Below are 19690 nucleotides of genomic sequence, written 5' to 3'. Positions count from 1 at the left end.
TTGCCACATCTCTGTAGACCAGTGCCTGTGGTTTTTGCACCACTGAACTCTCAAGTGTACATCTTTGTAATGAGGGAGTTCATCCCTCTCTCTGTAGTTGATGAACTATTCTGCATTGATATTCGCAGTCACCTGAAGAACAGCTGCTCTTCTGTTTTACCTTACGTATTGCCCTAATATACACGCATCACAGTCGCGTGCGTTTTTTACCACTTTTTTTTTTTTTTTTTTTTTTTTTTAATAAACAGTGTAAGGGCATTTTCTGCAATATGAATAATAATGCTGGTCATCTTGCTTTTTATTTCATATTGGCTGATGTTAGATATTAAGCCAATATCAGAGGTCAGCTGTCATGCTTTGGAACAGTTACCTGCTTTGATAATTCACTGCTTCACTGCATTAATTCAACAGAAATTATTCAGCACCTAATGCTAATCTTAGACTGTTAACCAGCTAGGTAATTAACACTCACTCACTTTCAGTAACTGCTTTATGCCAGTCAGGGTTGTGGTGAATCCAGAGCATATACCAGTCACACTGGAATACACCCTGGGTGAGAAGCCAGTCCAATACAGGGCGCATCACACACATTCAGCCACTCACTCACAACCAGGCGCAATTTAACTTAGCCAATCAACCTACTGCGGGTGTGGGAGGAAACCAGATAACCCAGAGGAAACCCATGGGGCAAACATGCACAGAAATGGCACAGACAGTAAACCGAGCTCAGGATCGAACTGGGGCCCTGGGAACTGTGACGCATCAATGCTACCCACTGCCTAGATCAACAATAACTAAAAAAAATAAAATAAGTTTCCCACCTTTTTGTATGTTCTCAAATTGGTGCCTAAAATTTTTTGATGTTAACAGTATTCTCATTTTCACACTGCATATTAACATGTATCTGAATCTTTCACACTCAAACAGTGGTAAATATGGCCGTGGATGTTTGATAGTCATGTTTTTATCAGTAGAAGAATAAATCCTCTCTAGCTGTCGTGTGATGCTGTTATCCTCCAGGAAGGTCCATGAAAGCCCCGAGCACCACCAAGCTGCCACTGTTGGGCCCTTGAGAAAGGCCCTTAACCCTCTCTGCTCCAGGAGTGATGTGTCATTTGTAACACTTCCATGTGCCAGTTTTCAGTAAGGAAAAAACTATGGCTTTGGTAGACTGGTGTCTTTAAGATCTTATTAAGTAGATGTTCTCAAAGGCACACATTCTACCAGAAATATGCCCTGTGCAGCATTTTTTTGAGGATTAGCAACAGTCAGATGATTTGGCTATCAGATGTGTCAGTCATGCTCTAAGTAAAGAAATTTTGGTTAATTTTATAATTTTTGGTTGCATTTATAATGTAAGAAATTAATGACTATTGAGATTGATTGCTTGTTTTTCCTTCTCACTTTGATGTTTGCCTAGATTTGTAATATATCTAATATATAATTCATAATATAAATTGAATTTATTTAATATGAAATTAGTTATATAAAGAAAAAAGTTTCCTTTCATTTTGGACATACACCCATGCATAGGAACAGACCGTTAAAGGGATCTCTTTAAATAGGCATAAGCCTTTGCTGATGGTCTGAGCATGCAACTTTCTCTTCTAGATAAAGAGGATTAAATGATCCCAGGGTGGATAAGAGAGGAGCCGTGCTTTCTCCAGCCTGGTATGACCTCAGCCTGGGTTACCTGCAGTGATGCTAAAAGTAGAGTAGGATTAGTCTGTGCTGTCCTAAAGAAGCGAAATCTTTCATCCTGGTCAGGTCTTGGACAGAAAATATAGTAGCAAGCATTTCTTTCTGTATGACTCGGGTGAAGCCTCTACAGGAACAGGTGCTGACTTTGGCAACCCTGATGTAAATGTACACCACTGTGTTACACAATCTCTCCTGGTCAGGACGGCTTGGTGTCTGCTGCAGGCGGAAAACCGCCAACTTCCTTTATCATTTATTTTTTGAAACAGTAGATCAGGTCACACAGAAAGGAGAGAGAAAGATCTTAAGCACCACAGTCTATTCACTCACATAACTTTGGCTCACTCATACAGTTGCATGAGGTCTGTCTTACATTCCAGAGGATGTCTGTGTGTGAAAACAGGCTTTTGTGCTGAGCCGAAAGAGCAGCTCCTAAAAGAATTAAGGTGCACAATAAGAGGGAAGCATCACGCCTCAACAACAAAGGTAGGTCATATATTGTAGGTCACTGAGCTACAACATAAGGAGCCATCACAGTGATAAACAGGAAGTGACTCAGTCAGTGCACTATCATTGTGTAATGGTTAAAAATTAAACACAACACGTGTCATCATACATAAACAATTAATACTGTTATTGTGTGTGTATTCATTCTCAGTGATGGTGCCATTGTTAAAAATGTGTGACTAGTCATGCCATTAAAAGTATCCTTAGTTACTTTATACTGTCTCTTGGGAGCATGGAGTTTCCCGCCATTACTCCTTTTTTGTGTGTTTTCCATTGATTGAAGCCAGTCATTGTGAGCGGCAGTGAAACAGTAACCTCCTGAATGCAATCTCTGGGCCGCAACCCACCCGTCCTACTTTTGTTTCCTGCATTATCTTATTCTGGGGCTTCTTTTTAAAAAGAGGTGGATAAGTATCAGGGAGTTTTGCCTTTCTGTTGTGTGGCACTGCTGATGAATTAGAGAGGGCAGCTACAGGAGGTTGTCATGATAGGTTATCCTTTTTAACTGAAAAAAGAAGGAAACCCCATAAAGTTTGTCTTTGTTTCTTCATTTAAAAGTGACTGACAAAATTTCATTTCACTGTTTTGCTAAACACAAAGAAGTCAGTAGCCTTGACTTAAAGTGCACTTAATCAGCGTAACATTTTTATCCACACTGTAAGACTGATCATCTTTGACAGAGTGCTGTTATTTAAGAAGCTCTCTAGTCCACACAAAATCAAAGGACACAAATATAAAGTAATTATACACAGCTCTGTTGAATATTCAATTCTGATTGGTCAGCATGTCTCTGACAATAGTGCCAGCTGTCAGGCAAATCATGGGTTAATATTAATGCACTCATTATCATTTCTATAGTACTTGTATTACAGATGTATAATTGTATTCTGTAAGGACACACACATATATATATATGTATATATATGTATATATATATATATATATATATATATATATATATATATATATATATATATATATATATATACATGGAAGGAGTCAGTGCTTTGTAATGGTCACGTTTTCCACCACAGGAGAGTCTTCAGGACAGAGGACTTTGACCTTTATGGTTTCTCAGTAACATAAGCTGCATTATTAAGTTCAAGATAAAGGAAAATAAGAGGCTAGTGGGGGATCAACTGTTTATAGCTGTTAACAGGAAGCTGTCTCAAGGACATTCCACAGCATTAAGCACAACTTATAAAGTTAAAAAACTCAGCATGTCTTTCATTAATACATTAACAGTTGTATTCGTTAGCAAATTGCTGGGTTATAAGAGGAATAAAAGACCTCTGGACATGCTGTTAGATCCTATCTATGATTATTTTCCTATAACAACATTCCCCATCATGTTTTATTCCTCATTTGGATATGTGCCAAGAGATCTGCGAGTTCTCTGTACAGACCATAGTAAATGTGAGGGACGTCTGTAGAGTAAATGGTTTACTTAACTTCGAGAATGTTCAAATTAATCCAGAATCTCTTGTCCTGCACACTAAAACTAGGACACAAAAAAGAAAGTAATAGTAGTAGATGCAAAACTTTGAAAACTGTCATCAAAGCAATACACTGTGTTTTATACCCAAGCTTTCAGTGTCAACGCTTTATCAGATACAGAGCAGATAGAAAATGTTCTTCTTGATCTTAATGTTAAAAACAAAATAATTTATATTATGAAATTCAAACTGTCCCACTGATAAATTACTGAGGTCCTGATTTGAGATACTTTGCCATATGTACAAATCTGAGTACATTTTATTGAAATGAAAACTGAAATATAAGCTTCATGCACATGAAGTCAAGCTGGCACATTGCATTCGTTCTTGTATTTGAGATTACTTTTCCTGTCTCTGCTATAATTATGTCTGTAGAAAATTTTGTTCACGTATGTACAAACCAATACAAAATGAAGTAGAATTTTTAAAGCATACTTTCTCCACATTCTGTGTGCCTTAACTGTCCAAGTATTTTTTTTAATTGAGCTTATAAGGCTTGATGTGTAATTAAAAATAATACAGCATACTGCGTACAATGCAGAAAGCAATGAAAGCAGTAAAAGCAAATTACTTGGTGAGCGCATCATTACTGCTACCAGTTTCATGTTTCGTTACAAAATATGTCGCAAAATATTTTTCACTATATACATTTTCATATAAGATCCTTGTTTTTACACTGAAGACATGATGCGCGTGACTTATAAACTGTTACTTTTGGGTTAGCAGAGGGAGAAGCGTCTTGTGTTTATGTTCATCTTAGTGACACCAATCAGGCGGAGAGGTGCTGACAGACCAAACCCAGGTGTAACAGGACTATCACACAGAAGATCAGAGAGCTCGTCGTGCTCCTCCAGGCCAAACGTGGCATCATTGAGCATCCGTCGGTGCAGGTGGCACGTCTGCTCGATCTTCAGTTTGTTGATATCTCCTCGCAGGCGCATGAGCTGGCGGGCAAGCTGCTGGTCCTGCAAACGCATCTCCTTCTGCAAACCAGGAGTGAAGGATATGAGTAATCTGATAGGATGCAAATCCTCAGAAACATATTTCTGCTTAGAAGGCCAACGGCACAATTTTAGGTCATCATAAATGCACTCTGAATTCATTTCTGAATTTATGATTTCCCCCAATGGTCATCCCACCACATGCACAGTCCTTGGCTTCAAATATAGTCATTTTTATGGTATTTAGATGTGCCATAGACATTTCAGGGTAAGGTCACATATTTGCAGTGTCCAAATTATATCTCAGCACAAAATTCAAGTAGTACTTTTATTTCAAATAATTTACTTTTATAACAAGTACAGCAAGAAAATGTTATACTTTTGCTGAAGAAATGTGAGACACAGTAATGTGCGGTAGCTCAGCAGGAAACCACAAACACCCCTCAAACTACCATAATTGATGGAACATAATTTATAATGCCTGATTTTCTAAGCGCAAATGTTCACTGACGCTGGCTTGGCAGATTTGAGGGAATTTCTTTTTTTTTTTAATGCAAGATAAAAGTGTTCATGTGGTGGACTGTAATAGCCAATATGTAGCCAACACGTATTGGCTACATGTTTGCACAAATACAATTATTTATTTAATTAAAATTCATCTTAGTAAAGGTTGAAACAGCTCTGAATTCTTTACTCGAGTTAAAGCAGATAAGTATCAACTCTTCATAAAAGATCCATAAAGGAAAATGATGTTAACCTCAAGTCAGAACTGATTTTACTTACTTGGGAAATGGGAAACATGAGAATTTCCAGAATATTAGCAATCATGGTAACTCTGATGATGCTACTAGTTGAATACCAATAACCTTATACAAAGTGTACATAGCAACAGATAGATTAGAGTAATAGGTATTTGGTCTCATTCTTGCTGCCACATCTATTAAAGTGTGAATTTATTAGAATTTATATCATCTCTTGAAGCTGTCTAAAGCCAACAATAATTCCCCACAATGAACCTCAACTACATCAACCACATTCAAGTTTCTCTCACCAGTTCTTTCCTCAGCCAGATCAGAGCCTCATCAATATTCCCAAACCCTTTCAGGTTTCTTGAAGTCAGGCTGCATTCTTGTGTTAAGTCCAACTTGTGGTCACTTCTTTCGGGCCTGTCTGTGTGTTCCTGTTCTGTATCTTGACCTAACACAGTGGACTTTGTTGTGTCTGATGGTCCTTTGGCACTGGTAGCTTCTACCTGGGCCTTCCACTCTTGATAGGAGGGTCTCCTGGTCTGTAGTCTTAGTCTCTCAGCCAAAGCCTTCAAATTTCTTAAATGGTCATCTGCTGCAACCTCCACGTTATCACAGTCCAGGCTACTGACGTCGTTTACATTAATCTGTGGCAATGTGTCCATGGCTTGTCTATTACACAAACACAAGAGTAGTTAAAAATAAACTGGAGATAAACTGAAATGCTAATGCATCCTAGTTTTTGCTTTAGCTGATCACTAAAGCTGATCTGGACCTTTGGAAGTGCAAATGAGTTTGCAGGCAAAAGGGAATGACAGAATATGGGATGTAATTCATCCTCTTATGTTTAACATCCAAATAGAGAACATCCACATCTTGTCCTTGAGCATGAAAAATCATGTAAGCTTGTAAAATCATGTATGCTTCTTCCTTAAAGCATAATTTAGTTATTTTTCTTCCTGGCCTCAGGCAAGAAACAGGGTTTAGGAAATCCTGGAAAGAAAAGATGTGCATTAGATTTTTTTTTTTCATAAATATGTTACTGCGATTCCATGTACCTGGATTACTGTTATAAGTTTACAAAGGTCAAGTATCATAAAATCACATAAAGCACTATATATATATATCAACTTAAACCAGCAATACCATCATCTTGACCAGTAACTTTTCTAAAGGCTCATACTGAGTGTTTCCTTTCTACATCTCCTGTCACGCTCTGGATCCTCCCAAGCTAGCAGTTGCCATGGTAGCTTAAAGCAGGCTATGAGTCAGCATGTTTCTGTTACATGAAACGACATCTATAATGCCTTTGAAAGTGACAGATAAGTGGCAGCAGAGTGTATGATCACAAAGCTTAGGGTAGAGAAGGATGACAGCAGAGGTCACATCCTCAATATCCAATGTGCTCACATAATATTAGCACACTAAACAACTAGTCTTACTTTTATATAATTGGACTAATGCCAAACAAACACTGCTTCAGGTCAAGCCAATTTCATAAATAAATCCTTCAAAAGTTACCCTGTTTGTTTTACTCATAATGATTTTTGGGGTATAACTAACTTAACATGGCTATGTTTCTTGGACTAATTGTCAAATTCTGTTGTGTGTAGTTACGCCACACTGCATGGTGCCAACTAACGGCTAATAATCTGATATTTTGTTGCATATGTTTTGTATGTGGCACTTGGTATGTATTTGTGTGTTGAAGAAGGCAAGAATTATAATATATAATGTACATTCTACTTGAAATTTGCCTGATATGATATGACCAGATCAGTAGGAATTTCCATGACATGAGTTTAGTTCAAAGTCTCTGGATACATCAATATTCCAGCAACAACTCAACTCAAAGTGTTTAAAGATTCAAAGATTACCAGTCAATATGTGACCTAAGCAAAAAAAAAGTGTTAATGGCCTTGAACCAATAATGAAACTTTCACCTGACCTAGTTGTAAGGACAAATAAGGTAAAACATTTTGTTTTGAAATGCACGCAAATAATAACAGGCTATCATTTCATTCAGTGGTCTGGTAAATGTAAAATATATTCAATTCCCACAATTTGTGCCACAAAAAAGTCCTACGATGGTACAGCAAGTAGCGTTGCTGCCACACAACTCCAGGGTCTAACTCCAATTTGATCCTGAGCTCGGGTTACTATCTCAGTCGAGTTGTGCGTGTTCTTTCTGTGCTGCATGAATTTCCTCTGGGTTCTCCAGTTTCCTCCCACCTCCCAAAACTTTTATGTAGGTGGCTTGGTAATGCTAATTTGCCCTAAGTGTGTGAATGTTTGCCCTAAGTGTGTGAATATGTGTGCATGTTGCCCTGTAATGGACAGGTGTCCCAGTCTGGGTGTATTCCCACCTTCTGCCCACCTTCTGTTCCTGGGATATGCTTTGGATCCACCACGACCCTGACCAGGATAAAGTGGTTACTGAAGATGAATGAATGAATGAATAAATGAATAAAAGTCACAGCCAAAATAAAGAATAAAACTCACTTTATCTTTAAGGACAGCCTGATGTCTTGCTTTAATAGCATATCAACAATGTAAATACTCAGTGATTATATCCTACTGATTATCAAAGTCTTACGCCTAGACAAATTTCTGTTCTTGGTCCATGCCATATAATGCATGTGTAACATGCAGTGTTAGAGCCACACACACACACACACACACACACAATGTCCACAAACATCCTAAGAGTAAGAGTAGCCTATAAATGCATTATTTAGTGATAAAGGCTAATTGTAGATGTTCACTCCTGGGACATGCTCAGAAAAAAGTTGAGTGTAGAGCTCTAAAGGGATCTTTGGCTTGTCTCTCTGAAGAAACCATTAAAGGTTCTTTGTGGAACATAACAAACAGATCTCTGATAAAGAAACTCGAGATTCTCTAGTTTCCTCATCAGAGAGGTTTCCAAGAAAATCCTTTTATTCTGAGTAGCACTGATTTTGTCTTAGCTGTTTATTAAGAAATTATAACAAACTCTTTTGTTCTGTAAACTAGTTATCTGATCTAAATAATTTAATCTTAGTAAACAAGAAGACTCCTCAGAGTAAACAGCCTGGAGCATACAGTGCTCATGGACACTTTCTAACACTCCAGAAAGGTGCATCAGGTCTGTACACAGTATCACATCTTTATCTTTAAATAAAGCACATGTGACAAACTGCACAGGGAAATCTGAAACATCTGGACACATCATATTCCACAGCAGAGCGCGCGCAGCATTATTAACGTGAAACAGACTGTAATTGATGCAAACTGGGAATGCTTTAGTCAATATCTTTTTAAAATTTATTTGACCAAAAAAAAAAAAAAAAAAGAAAAGCAAAGCTCGGTCTCCCGGCATGCCCTGCTCTACACTGTAGCCATGGGAAATGAGTGCCATCGCTGCCTATAGCGCTGTTAAAGAGAGAGAGAGAGAGAGACTTACCGGCTACACGGCGCTGCAGACGGAGGAGAGGAAGACGCGCGCGAAGAAAGAAAAGAGTTGCGCGCGCGCTCGCGCCGCTCCGCCACTTTCCGCTTGGATTTGAATGAGAAAGGAGGGGGCGGGGAGGGAGGGAGGGAGGATGGATGGGTGGGTGGTGTTGCGTCAGCTTCTGGTTACCACGGAGACAGCGAAGTATCTGCTCACATCCTCAGAGTTTGCACAGCAGCCAGGCTGTGGTCTAACTTCCCATTTCCCCATGACACGGTTGAGTGGAGACAGTGAGCACAGTGACCTGCACCCAGCTGCTCCCTCTGTAGGGAACCTACTAGTGCAACTCTTATAGCCTGTAATACCTAGTGCAACAGAACCATGGTGGATAGAAATGACAATGGTGCATTTATAACGCAGACTTCTTTCTTTCTTTCCTTCTTTCTACAAAAATACAATTAGGCTGTGCTCCAAAATCCTTTTCCATATTCTATGACCTCTCTTTCCCTATCATGTGCTGAGATTTGATAAGTTTACAAAGATCTTTATCACAATTTCTTGCTAAAAAAACATTGTCTTTGAGCCCAAGCAGCCATCACAAGGTCTATAAAACCTTCTAATTGTATTTAATTAAAAAAAAAAAAAAAAAAAAAAAAAAAAAAAAAAACTCTAAGCTGTGACACACACAGTGCACACTAGTGACATCTTGTGGTCAAAAGAATGAAAAGCAACTTGGTGGATGCTGCTGCGGCTTTTTAGGCTACAGCTAATAAATCTGTTCCAGTGATTTGAAAACACAGAAGTAAGGTTTCTAATTATGTAGTAACTCTGGATGGCCTTTCAGTTACATCATGTGCAGCAGTGAAAGACACTCTAGTCTCTCATGTGTAGATAATATTACTAGGATAGCCCCTTTTTATCTCAGAAATATTGCTAAGATAAGAAAATATAATGCCACTACATGATGTAATGCCATACGACCTCTCTAGGTCGGACTATTATAACACCTGGCTGTCTGGATGATCCAGTAGGTGCATTAACAAGCTCCAGTTAGTCCAGAATGCAGCAGTGAGAGTCATTACTAGAACCAGAAGATTTGACCACGTTGGTATCTTATCCAGACTGCATTGGCTCCCAGGAAATTTTCCATTGATTATAAAATACTACTAATTACCTATAAAGCACTGAATGGTCTCACACAGTACAGTACTCACTACAATGGTCTCACTACAGTACCTGAGCAAATGTTTTTTATGATCTGCCATGCCTACTTCAATCAGAAGGTGCAGGCTATTTGTGGGTACCTAGAATAATGAAGGCTACAGCAGGAGGCAGACCTTTTTCTTTTACAAAGCCCCACAGTTATAAAACAGCCTTCCAGTTGGTGTCCGGGACTCAGACACAGTCTCCGTGTATATGTCTAGGCTGAAAACCTGTTTGTTTAGTCAAACCTTTTGTTAAAAGCGTTTTCTCTTAGGTAAAGATGCAGCTCTGTATGGTTCATGGGCATAGAAAGTTTTGGTAAACTGAACACCGTTCTCACATGTTCATTCAGCTTTGTTGATGGTAGGCCACTTTATGTTCCAGGGTGCCCTCATGTTTATGTCCACATTATGTCCTCATGTGCCCTGTGTTACCTTCTAGCTGGAGTCCCTGCCTTGCTGGAATCCCTACTTGCATTTTGCACAAATTGTGCATCCTCTTAAGTGATTATAGGACAAGAACAAACCTAATAAGGTTACTCCTGCTGCCTGATATGCCAGTTACTCTGACTTTTTCTGCTTTCCAGACCTGCCTGGCCCATCCTGATGCTCTACTCAGAGCTTACTTCACCTGAGAATCACTTGCTGCTGCTGAGCTGCTGAGTATCTGTGGTAATTACTACACAGATACTCTAAAGATTGCTATGGATTGTTTCACTTGGATAGGCTAAAGCTTCCACTTCTGAAAACAGTCTAGATCTCACTCACTGTTTGGTGGATTACTTCACTTGGATGCTATAGATTTAAAGCTAAAAACTTGTCCTGAAGATCCCTTTCGACACATTCAGTACTGTTGGGCATTATAGTATACTGTTGTGGAAGAGTAATGACTCAATCCTACTATCTGGCGTCACCCAGAAGAAGATGGGCTTCCTTTTGAGTCTGGTTCCTCTCAAGGTTTCTTCCTCATGTTGTCTCAGGGAGTTTTTCCTTATCATCATTGCCTCTTGCTTGTTCAGTAGGGATATAAATCTAGATCTGGATTTCTGTTAAGCTGCTTTGTTGCAATGTGCTATATAAATTTAAAATATGCTATATAAATATTAAAAGTGCTATATAAATAAAAACTGAATTGAATTGAATAATGCTGTTTAAGCACAAATAAAAAATACTCTCATAGGATACAGTAGGTGCTACAATCTGTTTATAGCAAAGTGTTTTCATGTAATAAATTAATTGTTTTTTTAGATAATAAACAAACAAATAAAGATACATACATGTAATTATTCACTAGGTAAAATCTTGTATTTTTTTTTTTTTTACAAATACAAAATTGCTTATTTACTCAAAGGTTGATTTTTTTCCAATCCAACATGTAGTGCAACGGTAACCTCGTCATTAGACACAGATCATACTGTTTCCCTGGAGCACCATATTTATTTAAACTTTTCTGAGTCCAAGCATTTTGTATTTCATGCTCAGGTATATTGCCAATAAGGTTCTGTAAAAACAGTGAGTGCCATACGATATGATGTAAATGTAAATGTCTAAAACAGTGCATAAAATCATGAAACACGGTGTCTCTCTGCGAAAACCGAAACAGCACTCTTGTTTAGTGTTTGGCTTTAAAATGGAGATAAAAGTTGAATGGTTTAAACAGACAATGCCATGAAAGTTTTGCCCTTGAAGATCACCAGCTTTTTTAGTTAATTGTGGTTTTCTGGTTTTACATCACTGCACAGCGCAAGGACATTTCACACTTTCTCACAAGTTCTGCTTACCAGTGGCCTCGTTTAATGTTACGCCCATTTTCCTCTTGCTTTCTAGAAGGGGAGCTGCACATTCTTTCAAATCAGGAGCAATTACCAACATTGGAAAGGGGTTGTCTTCCTCAGGGCTGACCATCCGAGAAAGATTGTCCTTGAATTATATGCACTCTTCTGATTACTGAGTGCTGACCTCCAAGCTGAGTCCATGGTAAAAAAAAAAAAGAAAAAAGAAGGTAATCCAGAGAGGTCCAGTTCCTTAGTGTTCATTAAAAACAAACACTTATTCGAGCTCCAGCCTCCCACAGTGTGCAAAAATTCCACATGCTGCTGCTCTCCACACACATTTCTCCAGGCCATTGAGGAGTTTTTCTGAAAACCCAAGCTGAAAGCTTGCAGATCTACTGTCCAGCTGTAGTCTTTGACCATTCTGCTGTTTGGGTAGATATAAGGCTATAATAAAGACTTTGTTGTGTGGTCAACATTGAACGAGAAGTTAACCACAAAAATCTCGAGATTGAAAAAAATGACTTTTTTATAAGTTTATAAAATTGCTATAACTAATATATTACACATATTTATGATGCAGACATCTGTAACAACATCTGTAACAAAAATAAGCATAAAGTCGGTTTAAATCATGCACATATGTTTATAATTTAATCATTTTAAAGATGGGTTTGGTTAACTTCGACAGTCTTAATAAGAGGAAAAAGGAAAAGTGAAGGGATTTAATGGATGTATGAAACACTCCACAACTATAGCGCAAAAATGATGGATTTTATGTGCATTAAATGGTGTTTTTATGAAGCATCTTAATAAGCAGGACAATATGTTAGACTGGGAAATATAGAATGTTGCTTTAGCATACTAATTAGTATGAAGAATGTTTTACTTTAAAAAGAGAACATGTGGTGGGTCAAATTTAAGAGAATATGGCTTGTGTAGTTTACATAAATTTAGTTACTCTTCATTGGTTACATTAAAATTAATACAAAAAAAGTACTGGCATAAATTATGTAGAGTCAATGTGATCCATTGACCTAGTATTTAAGCGATCGAGTGAAGTTAATAGAGGTCTAAATTAAATGATGTGAGAAGATGAGAAGAGGACACTAGGATGGTTCTATCAGAAAGGCTCTGACAAGGACTGAGAAGAACCAGTTGGGAAGTGTTGATGAGCAGTCACTTTATAAATAATTACTTCAAAGAATTATGTAGTATTTAGGATGAATTTTATATCGAGATTTAATCTTTTTAAACATCTTTGCATAACTGATCGGGCAAGCTGTTGTTTATACTGAAAAAATGGAAACAAAATCTATTGTATCTGCTATATACACTCAGCATCCACTTTATTAGGAACACCTGTACACCTGCACATTCATGCAGTTATCTAATCAGTCAATCAAGTGGCAGCAGTGCAATGCAAATAAATCATGCAGATACAGGTCAATGTTCACATCAAACATCAGAATGAAGAAGAAGTGTGATCTCTGTGTCTTTGTGATCGTGATCGTGTGATCATGGCATGGTTGTTAGTGCCAGACGGGCTGGTTTGAGTATTTCAGAAACTGCAGATCTCCTGGGATTTTCACACACAACAGTCTCTAGAGTTTAAACAGGTGCAAAAAACACTGAGTGAGTGACAGTGTATATATATATATATATATATATATATATATATATATATATAAGCCAGATCACATATATTTAATTTAATCTGAAAATACTTACTCACATAGTATTGAGAAGGCTTTAGCAACAGTTGTTATTTATTTTGCAATTGAACATTTAGTTTACTTGACTGAAATACTTGACTTTGTGACAATGTCCATTATGCCCAAAATGAATAAATTTGAATTGAATTGAACTGAACTTGACTGGAAGGTGTTGAGGAAGAAGGGGGACTGGCATATGTTTGTTTTTTTTTAATGATTATTTCAGTAGAGGGTAAGCACTGCTATTAAATTCTGAACAGATCCTTCAAATTTCAAATTTTCATGATAATAAATATAAAACAATTACCAATATACACTTTATTAGGAACACCTGCACACCTACTCATTCATGCAATCTAATCTAATCTAATGGATTATCTAGTGGAATAATTCTCACTCATTTATTAATAGAAATAAAAGGTTTTATATTAAAACTGTTTGCAGTTTTATATAGAAATAACCTTATTTCATATTAACAGAATCAAAACACATGGCCCTGTGAAATAACGTTACATAATAAATAAATAATTCATTTTGGATTTTTTAAATTAAAAATAACATGATTTTCATGATATCAACAACATGATCGAAACATGTAGTGAAAAGAAATTATTCTTACAACAGTTTTTGAATTTCCACAATATCTAAGCTTTCTTGCTTTTACTGAAACAAACACCCCAAGGCATGATGCATTTCTGAAACCCTGAAGATGGAGACTGTTTCCATGTGTTAGAAAAATGTTGCTACCATATTCTACAGAAGCATGGCTTTTGACTGAAGATTATCTGAAAAACCATTTTAATGACATGTTCGGTCATTTTGGGCACAAATTTTCAGTGGTTTAGGCCTTGACTTTCATCCTCAATATCATGTTTTCAAGGTTATTAATTTGTAGCAGGATAACAGGATTAACATATGATTTTGGGGGGGAGAAAATCTCCAATTTCATCATTTTTGCTTTTGGATCTGTTCAAAACCATTTTTCTGTTGTCTTTCTGTAGGATACATCCACAATTCACCTTTGTGGAATTCCTTTTATTTGTTAAAAAATAAATTGTAAAGTTGAGATTGTGGCTTCTTTGCATCAAAAATAATATTAATAATATTCATATAAATATTATTGCTACTTTAAAATTAAATTTTTTTTTAGTCCTTTAGACTCCATTTTGCGTACATGTATACATTCATTTTTCCAGAAATTGTCTTGGACCTAAATATTTAATGTCTCTGTTTTTGAGCATTAATTATGTTAATGACGCTCTGTGGGCGGGACTTCCTGTTTACGACACCGTTGTGGGTTTTTTTTTTTAGAGCCAGACTGTAAGCTACTGTTGTGAGGTAAGGTGCGCGCTGTATGCTGTTCGTGTTTTGTAATTTACTGCGGTGAAATGGTTGTGTTTGGGACAGGGAGTGTGAGGGAGCATGGCAGTTGCATGTAGACGCAGTTAGGTTTGGAGGAGGATGTGTGTCATGTCTCTCCAGCTCTGTGCTGCTGATGATCCAGCGGTGCGGATAGCTAACTGTAGCCTGCAAAAGCCTCGCTGACACTTAACCCACTGTGGCCTTGTGGAAATCCTCAGCTACCGATATTTCTGTTCCGTGTAGACATTCGTTTTTGTAATATTTACATCCAAACGTGTCTGTATATAAGAAGATACAGCCTAATAATAGCAGCAGCAGCAGCAGGGGAATCTTCTCGACCTGAGCTGCATTGTATGACGTCATGGGTTTGTACTGAAGCCCATTTGAATTGACTCTGCTTAACAACTGTGCTGCGTTCAATTATACAAGTGTTCATGTACAGATGGGTTCATTACATGCCTGTTCTTCTTGGCCGTGTTTTTATTTTCCATGAGACTCATATGCACCTGTTAACAGCGCATAAAGAAAGCCCTGACAAATGATATTCATGCATGGTGGCACTAGTGAGTGTCTGAACTATTCTTGATAGATGAAAATTGAAATATCAGTTATTCTGGTGGTTACTGCTTACTTTAGGCTAAGCAATCTTTTTTTTTTAATCCTTTTTATTGGTTGTTTGCGTCTAACTAACTGGACCTGTCAAAAAAAATATTTGAAAACAAGCAAATTCAGTGTTGAAACCGAGTGTTTCAATTTTGGAGCAACATCTAAAGCCAAATCCAAATCCAGTGCCCAGGCCATACAGTTAAGCCAGATTGAGCATGTTCAGAAATGTGCATGGCGAATTGTACTAATCAAAGATGCACTGAAAGCCCTCTCACTGACCATCCTTCCAAGAGACAATTGTGCTTTCAGCCTTCTCAGTTCCTCTTCCTGGGACTGGCTCTCACCGCTTAAAGCCCAGACGTCATTCTAACAAATCAGGAAGTGCAACCAGTTACAGATTCCCCAAAAAAACACAGAAAATCACAAACCCCATCCATAATAAGAATTTAAATGCCAAGTCATAGACTGTTTTTTACTTTATCTGTTCTTTATTGTTTTTAGATTTTGTATACTTTATGTATTTTATCATTTGATTATATCATATTCTGTGTAAATCGATTGTAAATATTTGTGCAGTTTATGTGAGTGTGGAAGACGGTTGCTTCAGAGAAAAGTAGCACAGATACATTATGTTCAGGGGCTGACACTGGCCTGAAACACTGAATCAGTCTCTGATTGTATTTAACATACTTTCCAGTCTGATCCACCCACTGATATATCCTGTGCAGTGAATGTGTGTGATACTGACTAACCCAAAACTGATCTTGCATTCAACATAGGACACACATTGTCCTAAAGCCTGCCACCGTTGAATCTCTCGTGTCCTTCATAGTCGCCACAGAAGCTCACAAACATTCAGCTCTGTTACTGTGAGGAAGGTGATATCGGATAAGTATCAAGTATCAGCTGATGCTAATTTCAGAGCTCTGATGTTAGTATCATTTTGAAAATGGAAAAAAGTAGATCAGTCCTTGCCTAGAGAAGAGTCACTGGTTGTGCATCATGAATTCTTATCTTTTTATAGGTTCTATCTGGCATCAAAGTGCAGCATGAACGTGGTGTTAATGAGGAAGATGTACTTGCTGAGCTGCTTTCTAGCCTTGCTGCTCCCACCTCTCTCACACCAAGAGGAGCATCACAAGCTGCTTCTAGTGTCGTTTGATGGCTTCCGCTGGGACTACGTGAACAGGGTTCCCGCACCCAACTTCCGTGCCCTGATGGAGGAGGGAGTGCAGGTGGAGCGTGTGGAGAACACCTACATCACCAAGACCTTTCCTAACCACTACACTTTAGTGACAGGCTTGCATGCAGAGAGTCATGGCATTGTAGCAAATGAAATGTATGACCCAGTTCTGAATCGCTCCTTCTCCATGGAGGGGCCGGAGGTGTACGACTCTCGATGGTGGGAGGAGGCTGTTCCGCTGTGGGTAACCAATCAGATGGCTGGACAGAAGAGCGGGGCTGCCATGTGGCCTGGATCAGATGTGTCCATTGGTGGAATATACCCGACCCGTTACATGCCCTACAATGCCTCCATGCCCTTCGAGATGCGTGTAGAGAAGCTGATCAGCTGGTTCTCAGGACCAGAGGCGATTAATTTTGGGGTGCTCTACTGGGAAGAGCCTGACGAGAGCGGCCACAACCTGGGGCCCGAGAGTCCGCTTATGGACGTGGTCATTGAGGACATTGATGTCAAACTGGGTTTTCTCCGAGACGAGCTCAAGAGAGCTGAGCTTTATGACAAAATCAATCTCATTGTCACAAGTGACCACGGTATGACACAGCTGTCACATGACAAAGTCATTGAGCTGGACACCTACGTGAGTCGGGATCTCTACACGTGGATAGACAAGAGCCCAGTGGTGGGCATTCTACCTAAAGAAGGTAAGTTTTTAGAAGAATGAGACATCCACAGATTTTATACCTAGGTTTGTATTAGAAAGGTTTGCTGGAACACACCAATCTTAACAATGTTTTATGTGGAATTCTTTACTTAAAACAAAGTTATGCACTTGTCTGGCAGTTTTATTATTATGGAGGAAAATACAAACTCGCTTCTGATATTATATAACATCATTAGCTACTGTAGTGATTGTTTTTTTCCCCCTTTTCTCAGGTAAATTTGATGAGGTATATAATGTGTTGGAGAATGCAAATCCTAACATGGTCGTGCACAAGAGAGAAGACATTCCTGATCATTTCCACTACAAACACAACGTAAGAATAATGCCGATTATTATTGAGGTCAAAGAAGGCTGGACAATCGTACAGAACAAGACTGGACCCTTTATGTGTGAGTATAAATGGGATTAATACTCTACTGTTATGTGCCGAATAATTATAGAAACAATATTCATTTTAACTGTTTTACTGGAGCAGTTATTTAGAGGCTTTAAAACCAGCTTAAGCTTATTTCGAGTATCGGCTCATGACTCATGCCTTTTGTTATTCACAGTGGGCAACCATGGCTATGATAACCACCTACCCAGCATGCACCCTGTGTTTGTTGCCCGTGGGCCATCGTTCCGCACAGGTTACACTAAGGCCTCGATGCGTTCAGTGGACCTCTACCCTCTCATGTGTAGTATTCTGGGCATTCAGGCACTGCCTAACAACGGCTCCCTGATGAGCGTGCGGGATCTGCTGGTGGAGACGTTCACACCTAGACCTGTACCTCTGTCCGTACCCGAGGAGCCCTCGTATCCCTGGGCTGTGGGCACGGTCCTGGGCAGCATTCTCGTCCTGGGATTCCTCATTACGTTTGTGAAGCAGGTGACACAGAGGCAACTGCCCCCTATGCCTCTAACCAACAGGGAGATTTCACAGCCCTTACTGCAGGATGAATTACGCCTTTAATGAAAAAACAGTGTTTCTCGTTATTACATTATGTTTATTTAGAAAAAGAGAAGCTTGCAGTAACACTAAGGTTTCTAGTGGGAGGCTCTTGGAAGCATGTAGCATTGCTCCACACTCTGGTGCTTCAGAGCCGGTTTTTACCATTTGTTAGTTTCCAAAAATTTAAATTTAAACCGGAGACCAGGTCACATTAATTCATGTACTAGTGAAAGAGGGGAGGAGTACCAAATCAAATCCATGCCACTGGTGCCATGCCAAAGTTTAGCAACTGTAGAGCAATACAGCAAGAGAAGCTACAGGCAAACAGTCCAAACAATCATTCAACATCCTCTGCTGGCAAACCTGAGCATTTTAATTTCTGAAATCCCGTGGCCTGTGTACTTAAAAAGAACAGAAAATGAACAAGAGAAATTGTTTTAAAAAAAAAAATTCTACCATTTTAAAATACAACCAGAAACTTTTTTTTTCCTTCCAAAAAAAACAAACTTGAAAAAAAAAAAAAAGAGAGTGAGAGAGACTGTTTCATTCTGTATTTATTGAATGTTTAACAAGTGGTAGTTCTCTTTAGGGCAAGGGCATTGGCATCTTTGCTAATTGCTTTTTATTCTTTGTGTTTCATTCACTGGGATTTCTTTAATCTTGTAAAATGCAATGGCTACATGCTTTTAATGTTTTGTTTGTAATGCTGGCAGTGTTTTTTTTTTTTTGCTGTTATTTACATAAAATAGGTACTTAATCTGCCACTGTGTTGCACTAAGATTACCGCAAGCTAATCAGGACTTGTAGAAAGTGTAATGGAATGGTTTTAGATTTGTTGCATTTTGCACACTATTTCCCCATGCTTTTAATATTTTTAACAGATATGTGCCAAAATACTTTAGCTACTAATATGTGAAACAGTAAATTAGTGGTTTTGGTTTTTTAATTTTAGACTCAGAATTTTACACAAGGCCCCAACTGGGGAGAACCACTGTGATTTACCCTTTACAGGTATAAAAAGAAAAAAAGAAAAAAAAAAAAGAAAAGAAAAAAAGGGAAAGTGTTTAACACACTCTGATGTAATTATTGCTGATACATTTAGTACACATGTTGCTTGTAAAATGTTATGCTTCTATGCTGTGGCTAAAACTGAGGGAAAAAAAGGTTGACTATGATGGTGATGTTTGCCCTTCTCATGTGAAATCATATTGTAGTGTTTAAAGTATTACTTAAGTTATTATTTAATTGTTGTCTTACATGTTCTGGATTTTAATTAAAGACTGGTGCAAGATGCACACTCATTTTGTGTCACTGTAGTGTTGAGTATTGATATAAAAAGCAATGCCATCTAGAGGATGTACAGACATCTGCAGTGCCACA

General features: G+C 38.3%; 2 protein-coding genes across 11 annotated transcripts; one reads left to right on the top strand and one right to left on the bottom strand.

Moving 5' to 3' along the window:
- Positions 1-3942: 3942 nt before the first annotated feature.
- fam167ab (family with sequence similarity 167 member Ab) lies at positions 3943-8952 on the bottom strand. 7 transcript variants are annotated; one of them, XM_053241956.1, is made up of 4 exons: positions 8831-8915; positions 7766-7824; positions 5694-6060; positions 3943-4684 (listed from the first exon to the last, which is right to left on the bottom strand). In XM_053241956.1, the coding sequence occupies exons 3-4, from the start codon at positions 6051-6053 to the stop codon at positions 4421-4423; spliced, it is 624 nt and encodes a 207-aa protein (XP_053097931.1). In that variant the 5' UTR covers positions 6054-6060; positions 7766-7824; positions 8831-8915; the 3' UTR covers positions 3943-4420. The 7 variants fall into 7 exon arrangements, with proteins under 7 accessions (XP_053097931.1, XP_053097929.1, XP_053097928.1 ...); XM_053241954.1 differs by having other exon boundaries at positions 7755-7824; positions 8831-8914; XM_053241953.1 differs by having other exon boundaries at positions 5694-6381; positions 7755-7824; positions 8831-8913.
- Positions 8953-14778: 5826 nt separating this feature from the next.
- enpp5 (ectonucleotide pyrophosphatase/phosphodiesterase 5) lies at positions 14779-19611 on the top strand. Of its 4 annotated transcripts, XM_034313727.2 has the most exons (5): positions 14830-14845; positions 16255-16406; positions 16500-17359; positions 17592-17768; positions 17931-19611. In XM_034313727.2, coding segments are annotated over exons 2-5 (1440 nt in total). In that variant the 5' UTR covers positions 14830-14845; positions 16255-16404; the 3' UTR covers positions 18332-19611. The 4 variants fall into 4 exon arrangements, with proteins under 4 accessions (XP_026800271.1, XP_034169618.1, XP_026800269.1 ...); XM_026944470.3 differs by lacking the exon at positions 16255-16406 and having other exon boundaries at positions 14779-14845; XM_026944468.3 differs by lacking the exon at positions 14830-14845 and having other exon boundaries at positions 14864-16406.
- Positions 19612-19690: the final 79 nt, after the last annotated feature.

Source organism: Pangasianodon hypophthalmus, chromosome 19, assembly GCF_027358585.1.
Source record: "Pangasianodon hypophthalmus isolate fPanHyp1 chromosome 19, fPanHyp1.pri, whole genome shotgun sequence".
Classification (NCBI taxonomy): domain Eukaryota; kingdom Metazoa; phylum Chordata; class Actinopteri; order Siluriformes; family Pangasiidae; genus Pangasianodon; species Pangasianodon hypophthalmus.
The sequence above is the reverse complement of the archived record's forward strand: the minus strand, read 5'-3'. Positions and strand labels throughout refer to the sequence as shown.

Excerpts from the sequence above, each read along its gene's own strand:
- fam167ab (XM_026944596.3), bottom strand. The coding sequence starts at position 6,053 with ATGGACACATTGCCACAGATTAATGTAAACGACGTCAGTAGCCTGGAC. Across the intron at positions 4,685-5,693 it reads TCTGGCTGAGGAAAGAACTG|AAGGAGATGCGTTTGCAGGA; the intron begins GTGAGAGAAACT and ends CCTGGTTTGCAG.
- enpp5 (XM_034313727.2), top strand. Across the intron at positions 17,360-17,591 it reads GGGCATTCTACCTAAAGAAG|GTAAATTTGATGAGGTATAT; the intron begins GTAAGTTTTTAG and ends CCCTTTTCTCAG. Across the intron at positions 17,769-17,930 it reads CAAGACTGGACCCTTTATGT|TGGGCAACCATGGCTATGAT; the intron begins GTGAGTATAAAT and ends TGTTATTCACAG.